The following is a 26,635-nucleotide window of genomic DNA, read 5'->3' on the forward strand; positions in this document are numbered from 1 at the left end:
TGGGTGTATTTTGGAAGAGCCCTCTTTTCTCCCTGAGTGAAGAGATGCAGAGAACCACGGTGTGTGTATCTGTGTGTGTGTGTGTGTGTGTCTGTGTGTGTTTCATGGAAAAGGGTTTGGGGCGGTGGCGTAATTTCCAGGCTGCTCGCTCTCAGTAGATGTGGGCCAATTTAAGCAGCTACATCTCCCAGCTTCCTGCTCGAGCAACCCCCCCTTGCCTCCCCTCCTCACCCCTTCTCTAATGGAGCAGTAATCACTCCCCTGTACAACTTGACACACAGACTCAGCCAGCCCCAAAATAGAGGGTAGAGGCTGGGTGGGGGATCTAGGGGGAAGAGTGGCACTGAGAGTCTCTTTTCTAAAAGCAGGTGCTGAACTCTCAGGGCCCCTTTTTGTGTTTGGCCATTTCTGCACTCCCCACATTGTCTGCCCTTGTTACATGTTGAGAGGCATTCAGCCAGAAGAAATGGGAAATTCTATTTCTCCACAAAGAATTTCAAATCACTGAAGAAATCCACATTTGAAAGAAAATTGTCAACAGCTCAATTCTTTTCCTCCAATGAGCCCCGGAGAAAATGAGCCATGGCTTGAAGTGAAATGAAATTATGCTGATTATCTGCACGGTAAATGAAAAACGGGATTTAAAGAAAATGACCATTTTGTACAGTCAGTGTTACAAAACTTCTTTCACGACTATTACGTTTGAACACCTGTAACCCTCAGCTGTTTCAGAATATAGCTGAGTCAAATCAAATAGATCCACCTGAAGTGTTACTCAGTGGAAATCCCTAAAAATGCTTTAAAACTTTTCGTCAACTTTGACAAATATTTTTGCAGAAAGTGTAAAGTGAGAATTACTTGTATGCATGTGTATCATCCATTGCACATGTTTGTCTCTATCATGCAAGGAAAGTGCAAATAAAGAAGTGCAATACTTGTACAGTATTGTCTTTCACAAAGTCTTTAAGTAAGTGTGTCAAACATGAGGCCTGTGGGCTAAAATCAGCACGCAAGAAGCTCCAGTCCAGCCCGCCAGATCACCAAGCAAATGGTAAAAGCGTCACAACAATTTTTAGACACAGAAATTATTGGATATGTTTTCTTCATTACTCACGTCGAATTAAATCCTCCTGTTTAAAAACCAGATTTGATACAGTGCAGTCATCATACTGCTTCATCCAACTCGGCACCACACGGTGCTGGAGCCGATCCCAGCTGTTTGTGGGTGAAACACCCCGGACAGGTCGACGGTCCGTCACAGCAGCCTTCTCTCACCTGTTCCTATTTTTACTTCCACCCGCCTGCTGCTTGCTCCAATTCCCTTACATGAATTCATCAGTCGTCAGCTGTGAAATGCTGGTTTGACCTCAAAGATTTGGCCCTGTTCTCTCTCCCGAGTGGTGATTTTCACAAGCCGCTCGTCCTCTGACACCGCCACTCGATAGGTCTCTTTTTGAGGACGTTGGCTGAATGGAGTCCCGCTTTTTTATTTGGCAAATTGTGCAGCTGTAATGAAGTTGGTTTTCTGTCTCTCAGCACACAAAGCCTGATGTATTGATCTTCCCATGGTACGGTCTCTGTCGGTCTGCCTTTATGTTCTTCTGATATAACTGATCCAGTTTCCTCAAAGTGTTTTGAAGCCTCTTGCATTGTCGTTTTAGCCGCGGTTCAGAATAACACTTTTGGATTTATTATTAAGTGCATGTTTTCCTATTATCCCTCTACTTTTTTGAACGCAAAGTTCTGATAGAAATCTGGAAAATAGTTGTATTGCATTTTTTCTCCTCTGATCAAGCAGCGACATCCACCTGACTGCGAACTGAATGGAATGATGGGAGACAAGTCAAAGAAATGTGTTATTTTGCACAAGACATGAATAAAATTCAAGGTTTTTGGCTAAGTTAAAGTTAGATCAAATTGATAACGTGAACCCTTTCATGATCTATATTTGTAGCGTCATCGATATGACACCGAGTTAAACCGCCAGAGAAGAACCAGGACCACAGGGGACGTTTTGAAGCTTTAATTTTCTCTCCAGTCGGTGAAAACTACAAAATACAAGAACATTCCCTTCAACAAATGCATCACAAAACAAAGAGCATCAGCTCTGCACAAATCTTCTCATCATCACGAAATAACACAAAAATATAATAGTGAAGCCATATGACAATAAATTCACACACTTACGGCATTGCCTTGTTCAAGATTCAAAGTGGATGGCATCAGATCATCACAGACATGTTGCTCAGCTCCGCATGCGTCGTTTGCGATCGAAACCGAAACCGGAAGTTGCGCGGGGGAAACCGGAAGTGACGCGGCAAAACAGGAAGTACAATTATTTCTCCGTATTTTTATACAACATGCATAAATAATGATGAAATTTGCACAAAGAACATCTCTGAATCAATATTTACACTTTTTAACAATTTTATAAACATTTTTTAAACATATTTAACCATTTTTTAATCACATGAACTTATTATAGAAAACAACTGCCTTCAGGGCAACACACTCCCCGCCTGGCCTTAGTGAGGTCACCACAACTTCCAACCATGAAATTCAGTCCTTCGGCAGAAGAAGAATAACTTCTTTCACTGGTCGCATGAAACTCTTGACACTGCCTTGATTGTTGACCTTGACTTCGACTTTCCTCACATGACTGTCCCTCCCTGGGAATGTGGCAGTTACTCGAGCCATAGGCCAGTTGTTACGTGGGGCCTGTTTGTCCTTGAGTAACACGAGGTCGCCAACTTGCAGATTTCTGTGGGATACAGTCCATTTTTGTCTCGGCTGCAGTGACGGCAGGTATTCTCTCTTCCAACGTGTCCAGAACTTGTTGGCAAGAGCCTGAACCTGTCTCCATTGTTTGGAGTAATAGTCTTTGTCCAGGAAATCTCCAGGAGGGGGTAGAAGGCAAGATTTTTGGGTTAGCAGCATTGAGGGCGAGAGGATGAATGGGTTCTCAGGATCAGATGAAACAGGAAGGAGTGGTCTTGCATTTATGATTGCGGTTACTTCAGCCATTAATGTACACAACACTTCATGAGTGAGCTGTACTCCGCTTTGAAGCAACATTGAGTCGAGTATTCTCCGAGCAATCCCGATCATGCGCTCCCAAGAGCCACCCATGTGCGAAGCATGGGGTGGGTTGAATTCCCAGCTGCATCCTTGGTCCTTCAGATACTGTTGTAATGACCTGTCCATTCCCAGCTCCTTTGCAGCCCCAATGAAGTTAGTACCACGATCAGACAAAAGTTTCTGGGCAGGGCCTCTTAATGCAAAGAAGCGTCTCAGGGCATTGACACAACTGGATGTGTCCAGAGACTCGATCACCTCAACGTGCACAGCTCTCGAACTCATGCAGCTAAACATGATGGCCCAGCGCTTACTGTGAGCTTGTCCACCTCTAGTATGCCTGGTTGACACTGTCCAAGGCCCGAAAACATCAAGGCCAACGTAGCTAAAGGGAGGACATGTTTTGAGCCGTTCAGGTGGAAGATCTGCCATCCGTTGCTCTTCCTGCTTTCCTCGTAGTTTGCGGCACACAATGCATTTGTGGATCACTGAGTTCACAAGTCTTTTGCCACCTATTATCCACAGACCTGCTGCTCTTGTTGCCCCTTCTGTCAGGTGACGACCCTGGTGCTTGACCTGTTCGTGATAGTGGCGAGTGAGCAGGAGGGAGACGTGGTTGTCTTTAGGAAGAACTACTGGGCTTTTTTCGAAGCTCTCCAACTCAGAGTGTTTCAGACGACCTCCAACTGATATGAGGCCATTGTCTAGGACCGGGCTAAGTTTCAGTAGGGGACTCTGTTTTGGAATTGGTTTACCAGCTTTGAGAGCAGACAGTTCTTTTTCAAAAGCGGCCTGTTGGGTCTCTTCGAGAATGACTTGTTTTGCTTGAGTCATTTCATCTGGTGATCGAGGTAAGTGACATCTGTGCCACCCTTTGCATTCACTGTTTGGGTTAGTGCCATTAAAAGATTTGGCAATGTGGATGAGAAAGGCGACTCCTCTGACCAAGGACTTCCAGGTGGAGAAGCGTTCAAAGTGCTTGCATCTGAGTACTTGCAGGTGAGTGGCACAAGTTTTAACTTGTGGCCTGATTTCGCAGTCCTTTTCTGGTTCAACTAACTCAAAGTTTGTGCTTTCTCGTTGGGCCAGCGCAGGAGGACGATGCATGAAAGATGGACCAGTGAACCAGGTGGTTTTTGTGAGTTGAGAGACTGTCAGTGAGCGTGACGCATGATCTGCTGGGTTTTCTTCGGTGCGCACATATTTCCACTGCTCCGGTCTTGAGGACTGACGAATGCGCTGCACTCGGTTGTGGACATATGTGTAGAATCTCTTTGATTCATTGCAGATGTAGCCCAGGACTACCTTACTGTCTGTGTAAAAGTGAACCGCGTCAAACTGCACGTCCATCTCATCCTGAATGAGCTCAGCCATCTCTACAGCCAAGACGGCAGCACACAGTTCAAGTCTTGGTATAGTGGGTTCTGATTGGGGGGCCAGTCTTGCCTTGCCCATGACAAATCCTACCTCGACTTTGTCATCTGGATAAACTGCCCTTAGGTAGGCTACAGCGCCTATGGCTTTGGTAGAGGCGTCTGAAAATAGAAACAGTTCTTTGTGTTTTGCTTGACTGAGAGAGGTAGATGTGTATGCTCTCGGAATGTGGAGTTCTTTCAAGTCTTTAAGGGAATCTCTCCAAGCTTCCCATTTGCTTTGCTTGTCTTCCGGAAGTGGCGTGTCCCACTCCGTGCTTTCTGAAGTGAGTTCTCTGAGTAGAGCTCTTCCTTGGATAGTGACAGGTGCTAACAGGCCCAAAGGATCAAAGACACTGTTAACAGATGACAGAACACCACGACGAGTAAATGGCTTGCTCGTGGTGGCCACTGAGAAAGTGAAGGCGTCTGTCAGTGTTTCCCAAATGAGGCCGAGGCTGCGTTGTAATTGTGTCTCTTCACCACCAAGGTCCAGGTCTTTAACAACCGCTGCACAATCTTCAGGGCAGAAAGCCTGCATGACTTCTCGTGAGTTAGAAGCGAACTTGTGCAGACGCAGATTGGACTCAGCGAGTGAGGCTTGTGTTCTTTGGAGCAGATTGATTGCTTCAGCTGGAGAAGGCAAAGAGATCAGGCCGTCGTCGACGTAAAAGTGTCTCTCCACAAATTTGACTGTGTCATCACCGTAGTCCTTTGCTCCTGCCCGAATGGCCTTGCGCAGTCCATAGACAGCAACTGCGGGAGATGGGGAGTTGCCAAACACATGGACTTTCATCCGGTAGTCAATTACCTCCTTGGCAACATCATTGTCCTTATGCCACAGAAAACGGAGGTAGTTTCGATGGTCTTCGCGTACCCTGAAACAGTGAAACATCTGTTGTATGTCGGCCATGATTGCAACGCTTTCCTTTCTGAAGCGAAGAAGCACCCCAATCAGACTGTTGTTTAAGTCAGGGCCGGTGAGGAGCACATTGTTGAGGGAGATATCAGAGTGCTGTGCGCTAGAATCGAAAACTACTCTGATCTTGTTGGGCTTTTGAGGGTGGTAAACTCCAAACGTTGGGAGATACCAACACTCTTCTCCTTGCTTTAGCTCAGGTGCTACTTCTGCATGACCATTGGAGAAAACGCCTTCCATAAACTCCACATATTGTTGCTGCATGTACGGTTTTCTTTGCATGTTTCGCTTCAGGGATGAAAAACGACTGACTGCTAGCTCTCTGTTGTTTGGCATTTGTTGACGAGGCTCTTTGAATGGGAGGGGGGCAACCCAGCTGTTGTCGTCATCTCTGTACATGCCCTTATCCATGATCTCTATGAAGAGAGTGTCCTCCAGAGAGGGAGCTAGCTTGTTGTCATTCTCAGTTTGGTTGAAAACCGTCTGTCCCAGAGTTTGTTCCGTTACCCTGCTTGGCTTTTTCGTATGAGGCATTTCTTTGAGTTGCAGAAAGTTATCACATCGTCCAAAAACTGTGGGGCGGCCATTTTCGAGAACCACTGTTTTGAATGAGTTCACTGTAGGATCATGAACATTCCCTACACACACCTCCCCGACTATGACCCACCCTAAATCTAGGCGTTGAGCAAAGGGTGCATGATGAGGGCCGTTGACCTGTTCTCTGACCTTGTGTGCACGCAAAACGTCTCGCCCTAGCAGTAGGAGTATTTCTGCTTGTGGGTCTAGCTCTGGAATGTGCTTCGCTATGGACTGGAGGTGTGGCTGGTGCAGTACAGCGCTTGGAGTTGGGATTTCACTCCTGTTGTTGGGGATGTCCTGACACTCAATAAGAGGAGGCAGTGAAATTACAACTGACCCGTCCAAAGACTCGATCTGAATGCCTTCAGCCATTTTTCCCCATGTTTCAACAAGGCCGGAACATGTTCTTAGGTTGTAGCAAACAGGCTCGTTTTTGATGTTGAAAAGTTCAAAGAGCTCTGGCTTTGCTAAGGATCGGTTGCTTTGGTCATCAAGGATGACGTACGCTTTAACTGCTCTGTCTTTGCGCCCTTTAGGGTACACCTGCGTGAGACATATTTTGGAACAAGAACGACCCCACTGACTTGGACCACACACCTCTGTGCAGCTTGTGGATACTTCAGGGTTTTCTGAGTGGTGTTCTCCCTCCCCGCCATCCTCTTGAGCAGGGGCAGGAGCCTTGTTGGTCTGTGGTGGAGGACCAGGATGCATGACTGTGTCATGGCTTGTGCTGTCGCATTCAGAGCACTTCACTGCAGACTTGCAGTCCTTAGCAAGATGACTGTCTGAAGAACAGCATTTGAAGCAGATTCCTTTCTCTTTGAGGAAGGCCTTTCTTTCATCCAGCAGCTTGTTCCTGAATGTCCTGCATTTCTTGAGTGGGTGTGGTTTGTTGTGTAGTGGGCAGTTCCTGTTAATGTCTTCTTTGGGGGGTGTAACGTTTGTTTTGTGCACGTAGATAGGTTTAGCTGAGTTAAAGTTCTTCAGGTTGGGTCGTTCTGGTTTTAAATGTACTTGGGTGTTTTGTTGGTTGAAACTTGGATCGTTGCGTTTCTTAGCCTCTCTGCAGATGAATTTACAGAAATATTCAAAAGGTGGGAAACAGCCTCGATTGTTTTCCTTATACTCTGAGCCTTGGGACATCCATTTCTCCTGGAGTCCATAAGGGAGTTTGTCCACGACTGGGCCGATTCCGCGAGAAGTGTCAAGATAGAGCAAGCCAGGTAGGTATCCATCCTCCTTTGCACCTTGGATTTCCTGTAACAGATCCCCTAGTTCCCTCAGTTTCACATTATCTTTTGCTGTTAGTCTGGGAAAACTGTCCAGTCTCTGAAAGAGAGATTTTTCAATGATTTCAGGGGCTGCATAACACTCATGAAGTCGCTCCCACGCCTTCTGCAGTGCGACAGAGGGGTTATTGATGTACACTGAGCGAATGCGTTTCACCTGATTGCTTGATTCTTTTCCCAACCATTTTGTCATGAGATCAAGTTCTTGGGTTGGAGTGAGGTGGACCTCGGCTGTAGCACCAGTGAATGAGGAGTACCATGCTCTGAAGTTTTCTGGCTGATCGTCATATTGGTAGAGGCCTGAAGTAATTAAGTCACGACGCGCCATGTATTGTGCAAATGGCTCTGCTGGATGTGACACGCTTGCAGGGGTATTGTTACAAGGTGTGAAAGGGCTTGAGAATGGGTTGAGAGCCTTCTTTGTTTGTTCAATTTTTGGTTTAGTATCAACTTTGGGAGGGCCTGGCGTACTTTGGAAAGGTGGAGCAGAATATTGGGTGAACTTTGGCCTAGCGCTGATGGGTGGAGGTTCTGTATCTGAAGCATCATCTTCAGGTGGGTTCCAGGTTATCAATGTGCCCTCTGTGAGTGTGTTTTGGTGATAGATGGCTGGAGCTGGTGGGGGACCTTGAGGTTCAGGTAAGTTCACTTGAGACTGCACATATTCATTTGTTCTTTCTCTTTTTACTTTTTCTGAAACTGATCTTCTGTTCTCAAATCCATCCTGTATTGCTTCTGCTTCCTCTAACACCTCTGCTTCAGCTACTGCTGCATCTGCTTCTCTGTTTAGCGTTAGCACTTGTAGTTCTGCATCGATCTTCATTTTCTTCAGTTCACTTAATGCTTTTTCAATCTTTAGCTCTGCTTCCTTGCTTGCGTATGAAGCTCTCACCTTTGCAGCTTCTGCTTTAGCTCGAGCCCGAGCGGCGCTTGTTGCAGATGAAGCTGTGGTGCCGGATGAAGTTGCTGCAGATCTGTTGCTGGCCATTTTGACCACGATGAAGCTTGGAATGCTGCCTTTTCACTGTAGCGTCATCGATATGACACCGAGTTAAACCGCCAGAGAAGAACCAGGACCACAGGGGACGTTTTGAAGCTTTAATTTTCTCTCCAGTCGGTGAAAACTACAAAATACAAGAACATTCCCTTCAACAAATGCATCACAAAACAAAGAGCATCAGCTCTGCACAAATCTTCTCATCATCACGAAATAACACAAAAATATAATAGTGAAGCCATATGACAATAAATTCACACACTTACGGCATTGCCTTGTTCAAGATTCAAAGTGGATGGCATCAGATCATCACAGACATGTTGCTCAGCTCCGCATGCGTCGTTTGCGATCGAAACCGAAACCGGAAGTTGCGCGGGGGAAACCGGAAGTGACGCGGCAAAACAGGAAGTACAATTATTTCTCCGTATTTTTATACAACATGCATAAATAATGATGAAATTTGCACAAAGAACATCTCTGAATCAATATTTACACTTTTTAACAATTTTATAAACATTTTTTAAACATATTTAACCATTTTTTAATCACATGAACTTATTATAGAAAACAACTGCCTTCAGGGCAACACAATATTATTGATTGTGAATTAAGTCTGCATATCTTATACATTTATTGTCATTTTGATAGCAAGATTTACAGCATCCAAGTCTTAAAAGGCTGACTGAGTCGCAACATATGTTTTCATGCACTTGTTTTCACTCTGCATGTTAACATATTCATCCAGTCAAATGGAGCACTACAGCCATAGATTGTGTCGACAACAGATTATTTCAGCATTACATTTCATCAACGAAATAAGAAGAGAAAAAGTGGTGTTCACCCACTGTTGCCTTGTCCCTTCATCTGTGCAGTTTGGGAACAAAGCAGTGGCTCAGGTAGCCTGTGACGTGTTTCAGCTGCTCATCTCTCACTGGGAACACCTTCAGAGGCTGGAAGTTGCTCTCCCAAAGAAAATAATTGAGGTAACAAACCTGCACATGCCCACATACTCACAGAGCGAAATGATCTTCTCTACATGAATATATATATAATGAAAAGAAAACTTTTTTTTGGCAAATAATTGTTGCTTTTTACAACGTAAGTCTTACGTGAGGTATTACTCATACGTATGCCTGCTCCACATCTCAGTGCTTCTCATCCATTTCAGCACACGGCCCTGACTCAGCTGATGAATAGGAGTGTGTCATCCAATTATCTTTCTCCTTGTTTTGTCCCAACACAGATCTTTGTGGCCACAATAGCCTTTTTGTTGCCAAGCGCGGAGCACTCAACAGTGGAAGCAGACAAAAAGGTACATGCTGGAAAGGAGGGCACACGAAATGACTGAGATCTGAAGGCTCTTGATGTGTCATGTTGGAATGGGGCATTTGCAGAGGAATGTTTCCACTGAAGTGATTCTTTTTGTCTCATTTTTTTTCTCTCCACCTACATCTTTCACATCATTGCATTGTTATCTATCACATGTAGCCCATTCTTTGTTTTCAGTATCGGTGCATATTTTCATTGTGGTGCCAATTGAAATTTCTCTCTTTTTTTCCCCCCTCTCTCAGTTGATGGTCTCGCTGCTGCTCTGCTTGTTGGACTGGTGCATGGCTGTTCCCCTGAGCCTGCTGCTAGAACAAATCACCATGCCTTCACAGGACAACCACACTTCCCACAAGCCCCCGCTGCTGGACTACATCTACAGGGTGGGTACCGCCAGAAGCAGCTGGGAAGTGGGGAAACGCCAAGAGATTCAGTTACAGCATTTTACAGACTTGAAGATGGGCACTTTTTTACTGATTGATTCCCATTGTCCCCCGAAACATATGTAACCTTTGGCCGTCGGCACCACAACTTCGGCTTTGACATCTCCACCCCCACCCTGCCACATGGGCTTGCCACTTTAATTAGACTCAACTCCACCGTGACCTTATGGCTATGCCTCATTTAACATTATAGTAGTTCAACAGCATAGACGCTCACACACACACACACACACCGGACGCGCATCTGACATATGCAGAAAACCTCTACAACATTCTCAGCACTCATTAGCTTTTGCTTAAAACATACAAAAAGTTCAGTCTAGCTCTGTGTTTTTGTCCCTCTAACACTTTACTTTATGGTCTGACCCTGAGGATGAGGGCCAAGCTTCAGGCACAAATGAATGAGGTATTATTCATTCCCTCCTGTCTGGGCAGATGCGGTCAACGGCAGATCTTTGTAAGGATGTCACCCCTGATAAGAAATGGTCCAATTATTCAAACAGGACCCTTTGTCCACTTGATAAGCTCGGGCTATAAACGCTTGTCCTGGAGATTTGAATGGAATATGTCTTAATATGAGAGAGACTGCAGCTGCTATGAAAGCAAAGACAATTAGGCGTGATTGGTTGTCTATCGGCGCACAAAAGGCACGGCCCCTCTGGGTTTCATTCGGGGCATCACAAGGTGTGACAGTATTAAAGCAATATCAAGACTGAAATCTATACATTTCCACAGACACACTGGCTGCTAATGATTCTGAATACCGAGCCAAGAATGGCTCCGCTAATAGGAAGCATCTCCCTTTATTCCATCTCTGGCCAGTGTCACTGACATGATCATTCATTACTCACCTCGCTTTAATTACAATTTTTATAGTTTAAAAAGAGCCCGTTCTTTTCGTAGCCGTCAAACACTGAGCACAGTACGAGTATGTCACTATTGAAAAGTCTGCCGCACATTGTGACAGCTACAGAAAGGTGAGAGTTTTCGTTGACTAATAGCATGCACATTGCTCTGAAAAGCAACATTGCACTAGACCTTATCTGTTCACTGGAGTTCAGCTCAAGCTTCTCCATCTGCTCTCCCTGCCTTGCTTTGGCGACCAGCTGCACCGCTCTTCGGTGAGTGAGTGTGTGTGCGTGCGTGCGTGTGTTTTAGGGGCACGGGAGACGTTGGGTACATTGGTGCTTAAGCACACGTGTCTCTGTGTTTTTTATTATTTGATTTGCGCGTGTACACGGCGTACTCGCATCTCCATACAATGCGTGCCCTTCTAACTACAGTCGGCTTGTTTCGCTGTGTGTTACCCTTCCAGGAACTGTTGCTATGCGAAGTGCAGTCACTTAGTTGTCAAGCACAGCCGTGGGTTTTTTCCCCCCTCCCCTCCCTCTCCACCTCTCCACAGAGGAAGCTCTTTGGGGCTTTGGTGTAGCAGCTGTTTGGTTCAGGTCTTTTCAGCTTCAAGCCTCCAGTCCCTCCCTCCCCCCCCCAATGCATCCAGAGGTCTGCTCGGTGGAATCATCCACATACTGTCTGCATTGCCCCGCACAATACTGTTTCACATGGCAGGGCCAGACCGCCTCTGTGAGCGTCTCTCAGCCAAGTGTGAGCGTATGTGCGCTCTGAATGGGATTAGCCTTTGCATGGTTTTACCCGAGTTGCTCCACTCAGAATAAGAGGCACCCTCATCTACATACATTAGGCGTGCGACTTACCCCCCCCCCCCCCCCCCCCCCCCCCCCAAGCGCACGACTTACACATCCGCTCAGATCATACGTTACACAGGTGTGTGTTTGTACGCCCGTGCATGTTTGTGGTCACGCACGCACGTTTGTGGTGGGCGCTGAACACAAGGATAAAGTCTTAATTAAATCAAACAGTGTAAACCTGTCCAATGGCTGTAATCAACTGCCCCAGTGCGCCTTATCTAGCTCTGCCAACGGATGCTCTGCCATCTGTTATGTAGATCGATACACTCACACATCACAGGAGAAATGGATTAGTGGCAATAAAGACCCTCTTCTTTCCCTCCCTCCCCCCCTTTGCCTTATGATGTAAATAGATCATATACCCCCCCCCCCCCTTTTTTTTCACATGCTGCTGGATCATGTCCATCTAAAACAGACCTGCAGGAGCATCACTGTACATTGTCTGGAGTCGACAGACACCAGCATATCTAATGAGATCTTGCCTGTGCACATTAGAGTTGACATTAAGTCATCAAAGTGTTTCTCTCTGCCGCACCGTGCAGAATCTCGTCAGGCACACTTTATCTGGATATAATCGAGTCCTGTTCTTTCCCCCTCGCTTGTTTCTTCAGGTGCTGCACTGCTGTGTGTCCGGCTCCAACCTGCACACACAGCAAAGCCGCTATCTCCTCAGTCTGTCAGACCTGTCCAGCGACTACGACCGCATGCTGGGCCAAGTTAAGCCCTGCGAATCGGCGCCGTCCCAGCCCGCCCCCTCTGACTTTGGCAACCTGCTCACCGTTGCTGAGGGTATGGCGTCCATCGATGGTACCAAAGATTGCCGAGTGTATTAATTGTGTCATCGTCCATGTGTGTATCAGTGAGAAAGTAAAAAAAAATGTGAAGCTCTTGTTTGCTGTCACAGCACAGCTGACGTTGACAGCGCCAACTCATGCTCATACTTATTTGATACAGTATGGAGTCCCCCGTCAAAATCATGTTGAAAAAAAAAAACCCTTAAAAAGGTTACAGGTAAAAGCAATCTCTAAGTAGCCCGTCCATTTGGAGCCTCTCCATTAAATGTCAATATCTTATTAAAAGTATGAAAAGGAAATCAACGACCGCACGGAATGGAATGTTCGCATTAGTGCTCAGCCCTAAAGAGAAGACCCATTATGGGGTTTAGATGAAAAAAAAAAAAAAAAATGTTTTTTTTTTTTTTTTTTAAGCCTTCGTTTTTGTGACCTTGTGATTCCATTAGGCAATATATTCCTCTCTCTCCCTCTCATGTCCTCAACTTCTCAAAAAACTCCCCAAAACCCAAATACATAGTGCAGATGTCCACTGAAACAATGTCGGAGATTTAAACATTAGCTTTTGTCTGGAAAATTTCATCACACTGCTGCCTCTTTTTTTTTTTTTTCCCCAGCACACAGCTGCATAGAGTCTTAGCAAAAAATAACAAAACGCTATCAAAAGGGCAAACCAAAGAGTGCCGGCTTAGTTATATTCATGCCCTCACCCCATATTGATCAAGTCACATCAAAGGCCCAGTGCATCTCTAATGCAGCTTGGCCTGCTTTCTAAAGAGCTTTCTCCACTTTGATGGGGGATGATGGTATTGATAGCACTGTCACAATGCAAGAGTGCATCTTCTTGTTTTTCCCACATCACTGTGGAATAGAGCACGGCATGCCTTTCACTTGGGAGTAAAAACCTGTGCATTTACATAAATGCAATCCACAAAGCAGAGATCTATTCAGCCGCTTGTAAAGATGGTGGTTCTCATTAGCACTTGGCCAATCTCAACGCTTATCTATTGTAAGACGACTCAATGGGCTTTTCAAAGTTGTCTCTCATGATGAGATGCTACCTACTTAGAAGTGTGCTGCCCGGCCTATTATGAGAAATGAATAAAGTAGCGCTATTAGTAATCATAAATGAGATTTGGCTTTGTGTAAAAAGATCTAATAGAGATGGTAGCATGTCTACACACAAATGTGGGGCTTTTTAAATATGGTTGGCACAGTCTGAATGAGCATGTGATAAAGGACCGCCCGGTGCAGCTGTATTCGGAGCCCCTCAGTCACTTTTACTATTGATCACGTTTCACACTTTCTCACGTGTGTTTGTCTTCAGAGACGCTCTCAGTGTTTTCAGTCCTCCTTCCCGCTTTCTCTTCCCAGAAAAACGACGGCGAAACATGGAGCTGATACCTCTGACGGCACGGATGGTCATGACGCACCTGGTAAACCATCTGGGCCATCACCCCCTGAGCGGAGGCCCCGCTCTTCTCCACAGCCTCGTGAGCGAGAATCACGACAACCCATATGTGGAGTCTTCAGAGCTGTCCTCCGAGGTCTTCAAAAGCCCCAACCTGCAGCTGTTTGTTTTCAACGACAGCACGCTGGTGTCGTACCTGCAGATCCCCGCCGAGCCGCCCACAGTGGGACAGCCCCCACACCCTTCCTCCCAAGTGCGCGTCATAGTCCGGGACATCTCGGGCAAATACTCATGGGACGGCACCATCCTCTACTGCACCTCACAGGAGGACTCTGTTGACCCAACAGCGTTCAGTGCAGTAGACCCTCCTCTGGCCACTACTGCTACAGTCACACACAGCCCAGGCCAGCCCACCTCTCCCACAAAGGGACTCCACAAGTTCCATGGTTCAGTCTCGGATTCCCTCTCTCATTGTGGCGAGGATGACGAGGCGGATGTTCTGGACGCGCTCTTGGACGGCCTCGGCCACAGCAGCCCAGAATGCCTGCCCCACCCACAACTCAGGCTCAACCAGCCGGCCCCGTCGCCCCACGGCATGAACTTGGAGCAAGAGAACGCCATCCTGGAAGCCATCCTCCGTCAGGCTGAGCAGGAGGAAGCGCAAGTGAGGCGGTGGGAGGCTGACGTAAGCTTCCGGGCCGCCTGCCAGAGGGAACCCTCCCACCAAGAACCAAAGGCTCCTTTCTACTTCTGCCGGCTGCTGCTTAATGATCTGGGCATGAACTCGTGGGATCGCAGGTATTACTTACTGAAACTGGCCACAGTCGTTCTGGCTTGCATTGCTGTAAATAGAAAAAGAGAGCGATGGAGTAGATCTGCTCAAATGTCGCCAGAAAAGATAAAGTCTTCTACGTTAGTTACTTCATCTTGAAAGTAACTCTTCTTTCAGTTTGTTACTCAGTAAATTTAAAAGCACGTTGGAGTCTGGAGCGTCTTAATCGCCTCTCCACAGGGTAACCGTGCCCAGCTGTTTTCATTGAGGTTCTCCCTCACCGAGCCACATCTTCGCAGTGCTACTCTGTAAATTAAAAGCTTACACCTCTTAATGGAGATGTGCAACAAGCTCACAGCGTGGAGGAGATAGTGGTGCACCTGTGCCTGTTTTGCTTTGGTAATCATCACGGAAGACAAAAACTTCTCTCTTCTACAACTTGCTTGTGATACATTTATTCCACAATATCTGTTTCTTATAGCCATCAAAGGGAAGAAACATGATGACATTATCAACGGACTGTTCAGTTTGTTTTTTTTGCACTGAATTGAAAAATATGATGTGTAATCAACACTCCTTTTTTTGTCAAACAGGAAAAGCTTCCATTTACTGAAGAAAAACTCCAAACTCTTAAGGGAACTGAAGAACTTGGATTCGAGGCAATGGTAAACCTTATATTAGATTATCCTCTTTTATCCAGCCTTAATTTCGCCTTAATTTTCAAGGCATTTTGGTGAATGATGAGCAAAATCACAGCACAATTGCTGTAGGGCAACTGAAGCAGTTATTTCAAGCCATTGTCGTTCTAAATACTTGCCCGGGGAGAGTATTACACATGATCATGGAACGCTTATGCCCCGGACTCTGGAGAGTTTCGAAGAGCTTTAGACACATTATAAGAAACTGAAAGTTTTTGTACTGACAGTTGTCTGCTAGTCCCTGACAGGGCAAACACAGAGAGACAGATGGTCACACACACTCACATTAACACTTACTGGCAATTTCCAGACACCAGTTTGCCTCATTATGCACGTTTTTGGACTGTGGGAAGAAACTGTGGTATCTGGAGAAAACTCACACATGCTCAGGGATAACATGCAAACCCCACACAAAAACCCACACTTCACAAGGAACATTCTCACTATGAGATGCTGCTAACTACTACATTATAGCATTGCTCATGCAGCGTCTTTAAGCTGCATCATCTTCCCTCCTCCCTCGTGGCTTGCTTAATCTGTGCCGTCCCCTGCTGATCACAGCGCTGGAAGTCTCCCACTATCACTCTTGTGTTCCTTTGCTTTCCATGTCTCTCTCAGCCCAATCAATAAGCACTCCACACATTGCTAACGACAAGAGCCTATTAAAGGATGCCCTCAGGATTGGACCTTATTTTCCCAGATGGTCAGACTCGGTTGGGGGAAAAAAAACAAAACAACCTGTGCACAAGCATGCAAAGTGCCCTAAATCTACCCCCAGCACAATGCACTGCCATGGCAACAGCAAACGTGTTTGCGAGAGGGTTTGCTGCCTTTCTTTATAAAACGATTTTAAAACTAAAGAGATGGTGGAAACCGTGGGTTTTTTTTTTCCTTTACTCTGCTTCACTGATTTCATTCAAACTCACGTGCACGGAGGCGCACAATTTACCTTGATTACAAAGTTGGAGTGGTTTGAGTGATTGGATCCACATGTCAAAGCATTTCACATGAAGTGGCTTAAAGTAGTAGGTTTTCAAGTTTCTGCATTTGTAAAATTAGCTGCTGTTGTATATTTTGGTCTTCTCATGTGCTGTTTGTTTTTGTTTTGTTTTGCTTTGTTTTTCTATAGCCGGGAGACGCACAAGATTGCCCTATTTTACATCGGAGAAGGCCAAGAAGATAAGTGCTCCATCTTGTCCAACAGTGCAGGCAGCCAGGCCTTCGAGGACTTTGTATCTGGACTGGGATGGGAGGTGCGGAGCAGCACAGTCACGGCATGAATATGCATGCAGATACACACAGGCACACTTAGAACATGCTTAACTGTAAAATGTCTCCTTTCAGGTTGACTTGGCCACACACTGCGGCTTCATGGGCGGCCTCCAGAGGAACGGCAGCACCGGTCTCACAGCTCCATACTATGCTACCTCGACTGTGGAAGTCATTTACCACGTCTCAACGCGTATGCCATCAGATTCTGATGACAGCCTCACCAAAAAGGTGAGAGCTGTTTCTCAGCCTTCCGTCTATTCTCTGCAGCGCTTTACCCAGTTCAGGGGATCAGCAGCGGATCCCAGCTGTCCATGAGTGAAGACAAACTGCAGTCTGGGCACAGCACAGCCCAGCACAGCTCATATTTGCTCTCGTTCGGGGACATTTATCGTCACCAGTTAACCTCAGGTATTTGCTTTTGGAGTGTGAAAGAAACTATAAAACTCATGAAAACATGCAAAATCCACATGGAAAGCCCAACGCCAGACTTGAACCAAGGGCATGACTGCATGACAGCAGTGATACTGGTGGTTTCTGTCTGAGCCCTCTGGACTGTCGGGCATACTTTCATTGACCTGCCCGGCTCAAGTGCTGAATATGTTGAGGAGAAAATGTTGCTTTGCCAGTTTGTCGCAGGGAAATGGCCGCATAGCCTTGCCTGCCCGGAGCATTGTGTTGTTGTAGCCTTCAGCTCTGTGTTAAGCTGTGATCAGGAGGTGTGACTCCAGAGTGCGGGCATTGATTAGTGACCCTGCCCAGGAAGGCCTGAGGAGTGGAGAATCGCGGGCGCGTGAGTGAAGAGAGGGCATGTGCCGCTGTGGTAATGACTATGATTCTGCTCTCCCCTGCCCCCCTCCCCGTGTGCTGTGACCAGGGCCTGGATTCAGCCATTAGCTCTCCCTGCTAGGGCAGGCGCCGGCCGGATGCCGGCAGGATCCTTTTATCCAATTCCTACTGCCGCCACAGGAGCGATCGATTGGGTTCTGCAGTGGGATTCTGAAGCTACAGTGCAGCGGTAGCAGTTAGCACGGAGAAATGAGCCGCAAGGCCCCTGCCCGTGCTGCCAATCTTCTCATACAGTACCCTGCTGAGAAGGGAAATTCATCAGGCTCTCCTCATATCCAACCACACTTCAGCCCACAACAGACCCCACACACACACTCTCCATTTCACAAATAATCCCCGACTCATTCCAAACCCGGCCTCAACCTGGACTTTGCGGTCCAAGAAAATAAGCAAGCCCGAGGAAAGAGTTTGACTTGGCTTGACCAGAGTGAGGCGCTGGAGGGGTGGCCAGTGCCCAGAGCAGAGTGTGCTGCCACTCCACTTTTATTCATTTCACTAGGAACTTCTGTAATTGCTCGTGCTCACCTTGCTCAGAGCCACAGAGTTCCATTCCTGCCAGAGGTTCAAACAAAATTGGCAGGCTGGCTGCATGCGCAAATGCTTCAGAAAAAAAAAAAAAAAAAGATGGGAGAGAAAAGAGGTGAGTGGTATGAAGAAGTGGAATGAGAAGCAGGCATTGTCTGTGTCCAAGTAGGATGTTTCTCTGTCAATTTAAAAATAACACTTTTAGACCAGCAGTCACCCACTTTACTGCCTGTAACCATAGAGGCATTCTGTGGGGGGAGAGACGGATGGGGCTGCTCTTGCTGAGCAGATTGCCTGTTTGAAGACGATAGAAGCTGGGGGAAAGCTCAAGCAAAAAAGAAAAGCGGGTAAACCATGAATTCCTCAATCCAATTGTGGGTTTTAGTGCAATGCAGGCTGCAGCAGCAGCAGCTGGCTTTAGTAATGTGGTTATAGAAGCGACCTGCAGGGCTGGGGTCAGGCCATGTAGGCCGTGTGGATGTGTCTGTGTGTCGGTTGTGTGAAAGAGTGAGATAGACGGGTGCTTCAGCCATCGCACTCAGCCCCAGGCACTGCAGCTTAACTGTGCTGCTGCAGGTTGTTTTTTATGAGGAGCCTCTTGTGTTCTTGGGGGGGGGGGGGACTCTGGTTTGCTGTTTCCATGTGTAAAAGCCATTGGCTGGGTGGAAGGTCAAAGAGGGCTAATTGGACAAGAGCCTTTGACTTGAATGACATTTTATTAAAGAAGTCTCAAACATTTGGATGTGATTAACAAAGGAGGTAAATAGATTGGTGCAGAAGATGATTGACTCGAGCATAAGCATCCTCATTAAACGTGTCATTCAGCTCATCCAAATGCTAATATCTTAACCCAAATTAACATCCCAGTGTTGATTGTCTGGCACAAATGCATATTCAACATTTTCTCTGAAATTGTCCCAGTGACTGACCTGGTTGGTACCTGCTGATCCTCGAACAGACAGACTGAACTGGCGAGCTCCAGTAATCAGCATGCCGTGGATTTGTTTAAGATTACCGTATTACCATAATTAAGGGCTTATAATAGAATGTGCTAATTGCATTTTTGGTGGCGAGGGCATGTTTCCTAATGGCTCATTAGGCCAACAGTACATTGGCAGATGTTTTCTTCAGAGTAGAGGCTCACTTTTCAGTGTCCATGATACCCCAGAAAATGGGAGGACGGCTTGATTCATCACTCGTCTACCAGCTAATAATGAGCCACACTTTCCAGAAAATATAATGTAGCCGTGTTCAATTGTTTTCATCTTGGAAATGGTGAAGCTGTTTACCTTTTTTTTTTTCTCCTTTTTTTCTTTTTTTTAAGTGGAATCAGTCAATTTCCTGTTATTTAAGTGTACCTTCTTGTCCTGCGCAGTTTCATTTGTGTTCGTGAATAGAGGGGAAATGGGAAGCAATTTAATCTGTGATGGGGAAGGTTAATTGGATTTGAATTATTTGGTTTTAAAATGCTCAATTTTGTCCATTTTGTGTCAGCTATTTGAATTTGTAATGAAAAAGATGTAGAAAAACAGTGAGAACCAGAGTGCCCGACTCCCAATTTAAACCACTGTTTTCATACAAAGTTTGTTATTTAGCTGTAAGCAGTCAGCTTGCTCCTGCACCTGCTGGATGCAGCAGTGAAAGCTTGTAGTTTTTTTTTTTTTTTTTATTCTCCCCTAACCTGACTCAACAGTAAAGAGTATTTTATCCACCTATTTTCCCTCCTTCATAGCTCATCCACTTCAGCTTGCTCCTGAATCTTTGTAGAGGTGACGCGCGCTTCATAATACAGACCCAATAAACCCAATGAAGTCCCCTTAATCCACCTGCGATCACATTCACTTGCCAGGTCTTATATTAAAGGGATTCTGTTTGTCTGGCAGCTGCGTCACCTGGGAAATGACGAGGTGCACATCGTGTGGTCCGAGCACACCAGAGACTACCGACGTGGCATCATCCCGACTGACTTTGGAGACGTGCTGATTGTCATCTACCCGATGAAGAACCACATGTACTTCATCCAGATCATGAAGAAGCCACAGGTGAGAATACTGCAGTCACCAGACTGTGCACCGATCAGTCAAAACATAACCTCTAAGAAATGATAAAAACTCTAGTGATGTCTTTGTTATTGCACATGCTGGTGGATGGGGATGTATTGGGTAACAAGAGGACGGTTTGTGCTCAGAGTTGATGTGAGAAGCAGGATAAATTGACAGCTGGAAGGAATTGCTGCTTCTTATAGACGTCAAAATACGCATTTAATCAGAGCTTATTATGTATCGCCCAGGAAATGTAAAGATCTATACAATACTATGCAGGTGGTTTTCATGCTCTCGCTAATTCATTTTTAATTCAAGTTTTGGACATTATGAAATTTCTCTTTTAAATTTTAACGCAAATGGTTACAACTCCATTTTTCAAAACTTTAACCTTTTTTTCTAAATATTAAAGGAAAAATAATGCAATCACAGCATGAAGTTGTTTTTCACAATTCTTCCTGTTGCGTAGTATCGCGAAATGTCCAAAAAAAAAGCGCCATCTCCTCCATTATTTTGACAAATTTACCATCAGTATGATGTTGATGCTGATGCTACTTCATGAGCAGCAAGTTCGCTTCCACTGCTGCACTGTTAATCAACAACTCTGCTTTGCTTCTGTCACTGAAACAGTGTGATTCCCAGTGAGCCAGTGAGAAACAGCTGCTAACTTTATCGTAAAATTAAAGTTAGTGTTTTCCTCGTAAATTTTGACACTCTGCATTAATACCCCGCGGGCCCGAATGGACCCTGCGGTGGGATGGTTTGACACCCTGGTGTAGACGACGGGCATGGCTCTCCAGGAAACTTCATGAAAGTGAGACATCATAAAGCTCCCCCCCTCCACGACAAGTGATAATATCCCCCATAGAAAAAAAGTACGTTGTCAACTGGACCCATATGTCAGCTAATGCAGCCTCGTCCCTCCTCTTCTATTCATTCTCTGCTCTGAAATTTTATAGGTTCTTTCTCCTGTTGTGCTCCCTCTGTCTAAAGGCTCTCAGTTCCCCTCTCCTCGAGCCGTGCATTATTACCCACACTGTGGGTATGTGCTCTCAGAGATGGTCACTCTCCTTTGTTGACTAGCTTTCATCTTGGTTACTCCATAGCGCTGCACTCACTGTGTGGCCTCCCAGAGGACAGTGAAATTTCTTTCTTTCTAACTCGCTTCAGATGTTCACATTTATTCACAAGAGTTTTTACATCAAAGAGATTGAAATTATTTCTTCACTTTTTTTTTTTTGTTTCATATTTTTTCCTCTAAAAGCACAGATCGTGTTTGGTTGTTCTTCCTAACATGGTGTATTTTTTCAGAAATTATGTAAAAATTAATGATGACATGCAATAAATAAACTCAAATTACTAAAATAAGTCCTAAAACTGTTTTGGTTGCAGCCTGATAGATGGATTGCAACCTTTTTTTTTATCTTTGTAAACATTTCGCACGATGCAGCATCACAATTTACTCACTAATATAAAGGGACAAGGAAGAGTTCAGCTTGAAAACAGCAGCAGTTGAAGAATATTAAAATATATTTATTCTACATACAGCTGAACTAAAGCTGCCATTGTGGAGCCCCACAGCCCCACCCTCAACAAGCTACCAAATCAAACAAAGTGAACCTCCGCCTGCAAGAACCTATAAAACCCTCCACTCAAATTCCCCATCACAGTTTATATATTATCTCCATAGTTTTCCTGCACATTAATGAAGTTAATTGGTCTGCATAATTTCTGTTTGAAACCTGCGTATTGTTTAATTTGACTGGTCATTATACTCGCCGCGCTGCCGAGTTGAAGACAGCAGGACCTTTTGGAAAGACTTTGACATCCACGTCAACTTCCAGGTCAATGACTATTGAGCCCCAGTGATTAAGGGCTCCCTTCCAATATGCATGAACAGACGCGTGTAGGCACACACTCCTGCGCTGTGGCTAAAATTCATATTGCCCCTTTGTATTTGTTCAGTAGCTCAATATGAGGGCATTGTGTGATATTGATTGTCATTTTAATTTCATTTAGCTAACATTGATTCACATTAGATATGTGTGGTTGTCATGCAAAGTTAGGTAAAATCCAATTTCAACTTGAACTTTTGCCCTAAACAGATGGAGGAGCCGTTTAAAACAGAACAAAAAGATTTTTAATCAGCCCTCTCTTCTTGTGGCTCTCACATACACAATGATTGGACCCCGGCCAAATTAATTTGGGATCAGTGTGTTTCAATAGCTAATTACTGTTTAATACTTTTTTTTTTCTTAACTTCCACAGGTTCCTTTCTTCGGGCCTCTGTTTAATGGCGCCATCGTCACTGGGACGCTGCTGCCAAGCTTAGTACGGGCCACCTGTATCAATGCCAGCAGAGCTGTCAAGTCCCGCCTGACCCTCTACCAGAGCTTGTATCCTTACTCCGCAAACACTGCTTCATCTAATCTTCAGACTCCCACAGCTGAGGTCATTTATGACACTGGATAAGCTACTTTCCTAAAATGATTGTTTTGAAAGTAAAATAATTTGGGGTTTTTTGTTTGTTTGGTTTTTTTTTTAGCAAAACCAGCTCCCATTTGTGGAAAATTCCCTGAGACATGTGGCGTGCTTGTCACCTGACCCAATGTACACAGCTGAGTGCTGACACTGATCTTTATGGGCGACCTGATTTACATACAGCTATTAGGCTGAGGCTGTTTCACAGCCTGGAGCAACATGGGAGGTAGACGGGCTGTTTTGAGTCGGAGCGCGCATAGTGCGTCATCATCTATCAGCACCGTTTTGTGGGCGGCAAGGAGGGCCAAAATAAAAGCACCATCAGCATATGCATACAAGTGCGTACACACGCAGGCACGCACACACACACACACACACACTCTCGATCTGGTCCCTCCGCCCATCCGTCCAACAGTGTGCCGTTAAGAGCCTGACTCCAGCTGTAGTTGTCAGTTGGTTTAAAGAGAGTGTAATTACCAATGGAGATGAATTAGCATGTGAATGCTAGCCGCACAGCGTAGCGAGAAGTGGGGGTGGGCTTTGGGAGGGGGGGGGGGGGGGGGGCAGAGCTGAGATGGCCCCTGGAGGGGGGAAACCTGATCTCCCTCAACGCCCCGCTCCTCCTCGGACAGCATGTACTGCACCGCCTCATGGCGAACCACGCTGCCCCTCTGGCAGTTGCTATAGAAACCTCCCCTAAGGAGATTTCATATGGGTGGAGGCCTGATACGTATTGTTTGCTATATTTGAGAAATTTGTAGTGTCTCCATTGTGGTCCTGTTTTGTGTTTCACAACAAAGGCTTCTGGGCCTTAATTGTACAGCAGCGCACATTGCGCGAGGTGTGTGGAAGTATTTGTCTGTCTGTATGCGTTTCACGGTGCATCACATCGTCTGCCCCCCCCCTCCTCTCCACCACCCCCCCACCCTGATATCAGGCCTTGTCTGAGTGTCCCTGGGGGCATCCTGAGTGACAGATGTCTGTTACCCGACGCCAAGTGAATTAGCCCAGTGTGACTCTCAGTGCCAGAGGGGGGCCAGCCACAGGCCTGCCTGCCTGCCTCGGTGAGCCTCGGGTGGTGGGGGGTGGCGAGCGGGTGAGGGCGGGAGAGCGTACGGGAAGGGTGAGGCGCGGTAGCCGGCCCGTGGCGGGCCTCAGAAAGCCTCACCTGGCATTCCTCAGCAGAGGGAGCAGTCAGCACAAAGGCGTGATCTATGAGAAGAGATAAGCGCTGCCTCTGGAGTTCTGGCACTGACGGGCTGCCAGGCCTCACACACTCCAAGAGAGGAGATGAATGGACGTGCCAGGCAGAGCCCACTGCCAAACTCCGTATCTGCATGTCTGCCTGCTGTTTGCCTGCCGAGCGAGAGAGCTCGCAAGGACAGAGGCGACACATAAACTATGCAGTTAACCAAAATGTTTTTGGTGACGTGTGACATCAGTAGATGAAGATATGGTATCACCAGAATGCCAGATCTCCTGAGCGGCACAGTGTCCAGCCGAGGCATGAATCATTACCAAAGCAATGTCTTAAGTGGTGGGTGGTGTAGATGCTTTGATCATTGGATTTGCTGTTGTATGACTCCAGCCTTTTGCACTTTTTCCTCTCCAGTCATTTCAATTCTTCCATCTTTTCTGGATATGTGCCTCTTTATCTCTCACAGTTTGGAACAATCGCTTTCTTTTTTTTTCAGGATGTACTTTTTTTGTGTGTGTGTGTGTGTGTGCAAGATGAAAATCCCCATCCTTAGTTTACCCCTCCACAATCCCTTAACAATCCACAGCCTGCTCTCTGCCTGTGAGGCCACTCTCCAAGGTAATTAGTTGAATATTCCTTCAAAGAGAAGCTATATGACCCCCGTGTGTCCAGATAAAAGGCCAGTATGGCTCTGCAGCCCCCTCACGCACTCCGTCACAAGGCTCGAGAGGACTCCAGCAGTCTGCCACAACCCTCGCACAATCTCTCAAGCTAATAGGATTTGATATTGAAAAATGACCACCAGCAACTTTTTTTTTTTTTTTTTTTTTTTTGAAAAGCAAAACGGAATAGGGTACAGGAGTGTTTTTCAGATGGATGCGACCCATTGCTATCTCCCTACGTCCTCCTCCCATCATGTCCCACATACTTCTCCCCCTCTCTTTCTAATTTGTGAAATCTGGCAGTTGCATATGCTTCCCAGTGTCATGTACAGATCTCCGTGTCAGTTCGAGTCTGCGTCAGTTTCTGCTGTCGGGGCGCAACCTCAGCCTCACAGGCATCGTATCGCGAAGCCCTCGCAGACAACTCATAATGTATCATTTATTATTTATACAGCTGATAGAAAATGCAGCTGGTCCGGCTTTGTGTTCTAAGTGTATTGCCTGCAACTTGTCCGCCCTTTCACGGCTACATTTTAAATACCACAAAATGTTCAGTCGAAAACAACTTTGATTTTTATTAAGCCGCAATTGTTTTTTATTGATTCATCGCTTCACTAGTAAATGCCATTTTGCATTTCTGTTAATGGAGCGCGTCCCTGTGCAGGCAACATGTAGAACACCTTCGTTCCAGATAGATATGATGAGTCTGTGGGCCTCGCCTGAACCCGGCCGGCTGCTGGACGGCCCCGCTGTCTGATGCCATTTATTGCGCGATAAAGATCCTTCATACTGTCAGTATAGAATAATGTCTTCATCCGAAAGGTTGGATCCATTTCTCTCTTCAACAAGCACTTGATTTTGATGTGCCATCCATCACTCTTTGTGATGGGGGTATTGGTAAAGGTGGAAACCATCAGTGTGTGTGTGTGTGTGTGTGTGTGTGTGTGTGTGTGTGTGTTGGGGAGATGGCAAGTTACTAATAGGTGAGACAATGCGAAGCTGACCTTGATTCAGAGACATAGCCTCCCTACTGGACACAATCAATAGCTTTTGCACACTGCCCTTAGTCCCCATCCTCTGCTCTGACACACGTAAACACACACACACGCACACACGCACACACACACACACACACACACACACACAGATCCATCTCCAGGCAGCGATCAATATCCATAATCTGTTTCTGCCCATCGCCAGTCATGCGAGCCAGGCTTTTAGGTGGCCTGTGTGAGATTGTGATTGTGTGTATGTGTATGTGTGTAGAAGGAAGAAGAGAGGGAAGCTTGATCCTTTCAGTGAAACCCAGAAAGCTGCTGAAGTCTGTCATGTTCCCTCACACAGCTCAGATGAGCATATCTCCAGTCCCCCAGCCCTCACCGGCCAAAAAAAAGAAAAAAAAAAGAAGATGCACATAATTTCTCCTGATCTATACCGACACCATAATGAATCCGACGTCCTGTACGCGCTCCTTTTGTGTGCCGGAGCTACATCCTCATACACACTCATAATTATTACAGTGAATGTATTGATACTGACATATTCTCACACCCCTTCGGAGCAACTTATTGTCCCACTCTCACTGTGTCTTTGTCTGGCTCCTTTTGTGTACTGTAAGATTCATCACCTTGCTGAGATGATGGTGCGCCTGTATGCATGACAGGGTGTCATGAATAGGATCTGCCATGTTAGTGTTGTCTCACATGAATTATTTAGCATCGTTGATAGGTCTAATTTGCCAGCTGTTGTGCCATAACTGTCGACAGACTCGTGGATAATACTCAGCAGTCTATATCGCTGTGGAACACAGTGCTTGACTGGGCACAGTCAGACGCCAAGCAAGTCATTATATGCTGGATTCATGCAACGGCCCGAGCTGATGTGAGTGTAACTAGCCAACTTCCTGCTCTTCCTGAGCAGCTATTTGTCATATAGGCTCACATTTGCTGCGCGGGGAGTCCGTCAACTTTACTTGTTGCGTGATTAACAAGAGGTGTATGGTGTGACTGGACGGGAGCCATCCCGTCGGCTGTGGTTGGCCAAGTAGGTGCTGTTTTGGAGGGGGTGGCAGATGAAGTGTCCCATGCTTTGAGCTGGCAATGGTAGGTTTTTTTTGAACCGAGAATGGCATTGGCTTTGATAGGCTGGTTGAGAGTTTACGCAGTGTTTGGTGGGGAGGGGCTGCAGA

The 26,635-nt window shown here is 46.1% G+C and overlaps 1 protein-coding gene across 4 annotated transcripts in view; it reads left to right on the forward strand.

Moving 5' to 3' along the window:
* The window catches only part of ralgapa2 (Ral GTPase activating protein catalytic subunit alpha 2), a 96,253-nt gene that overhangs the window by 47,533 nt on the left and 22,085 nt on the right, over window positions 1-26,635 (forward strand). For all 4 annotated transcript variants that reach the window (XM_030117718.1, XM_030117721.1, XM_030117719.1 and 1 more), the window contains 10 exons: window positions 9,144-9,254; window positions 9,515-9,583; window positions 9,843-9,980; window positions 12,361-12,538; window positions 13,915-14,749; window positions 15,317-15,388; window positions 16,551-16,674; window positions 16,766-16,921; window positions 19,948-20,106; window positions 22,375-22,502. In XM_030117718.1, coding sequence (XP_029973578.1) covers window positions 9,144-9,254; window positions 9,515-9,583; window positions 9,843-9,980; window positions 12,361-12,538; window positions 13,915-14,749; window positions 15,317-15,388; window positions 16,551-16,674; window positions 16,766-16,921; window positions 19,948-20,106; window positions 22,375-22,502 — 1,970 coding nt within the window. The remainder of the gene's footprint in view (window positions 1-9,143; window positions 9,255-9,514; window positions 9,584-9,842; window positions 9,981-12,360; window positions 12,539-13,914; window positions 14,750-15,316; window positions 15,389-16,550; window positions 16,675-16,765; window positions 16,922-19,947; window positions 20,107-22,374; window positions 22,503-26,635) is intronic.

The sequence above is a fragment of the Salarias fasciatus genome, chromosome 19 (assembly GCF_902148845.1).
Source record: "Salarias fasciatus chromosome 19, fSalaFa1.1, whole genome shotgun sequence".
NCBI lineage: Eukaryota > Metazoa > Chordata > Actinopteri > Blenniiformes > Blenniidae > Salarias > Salarias fasciatus.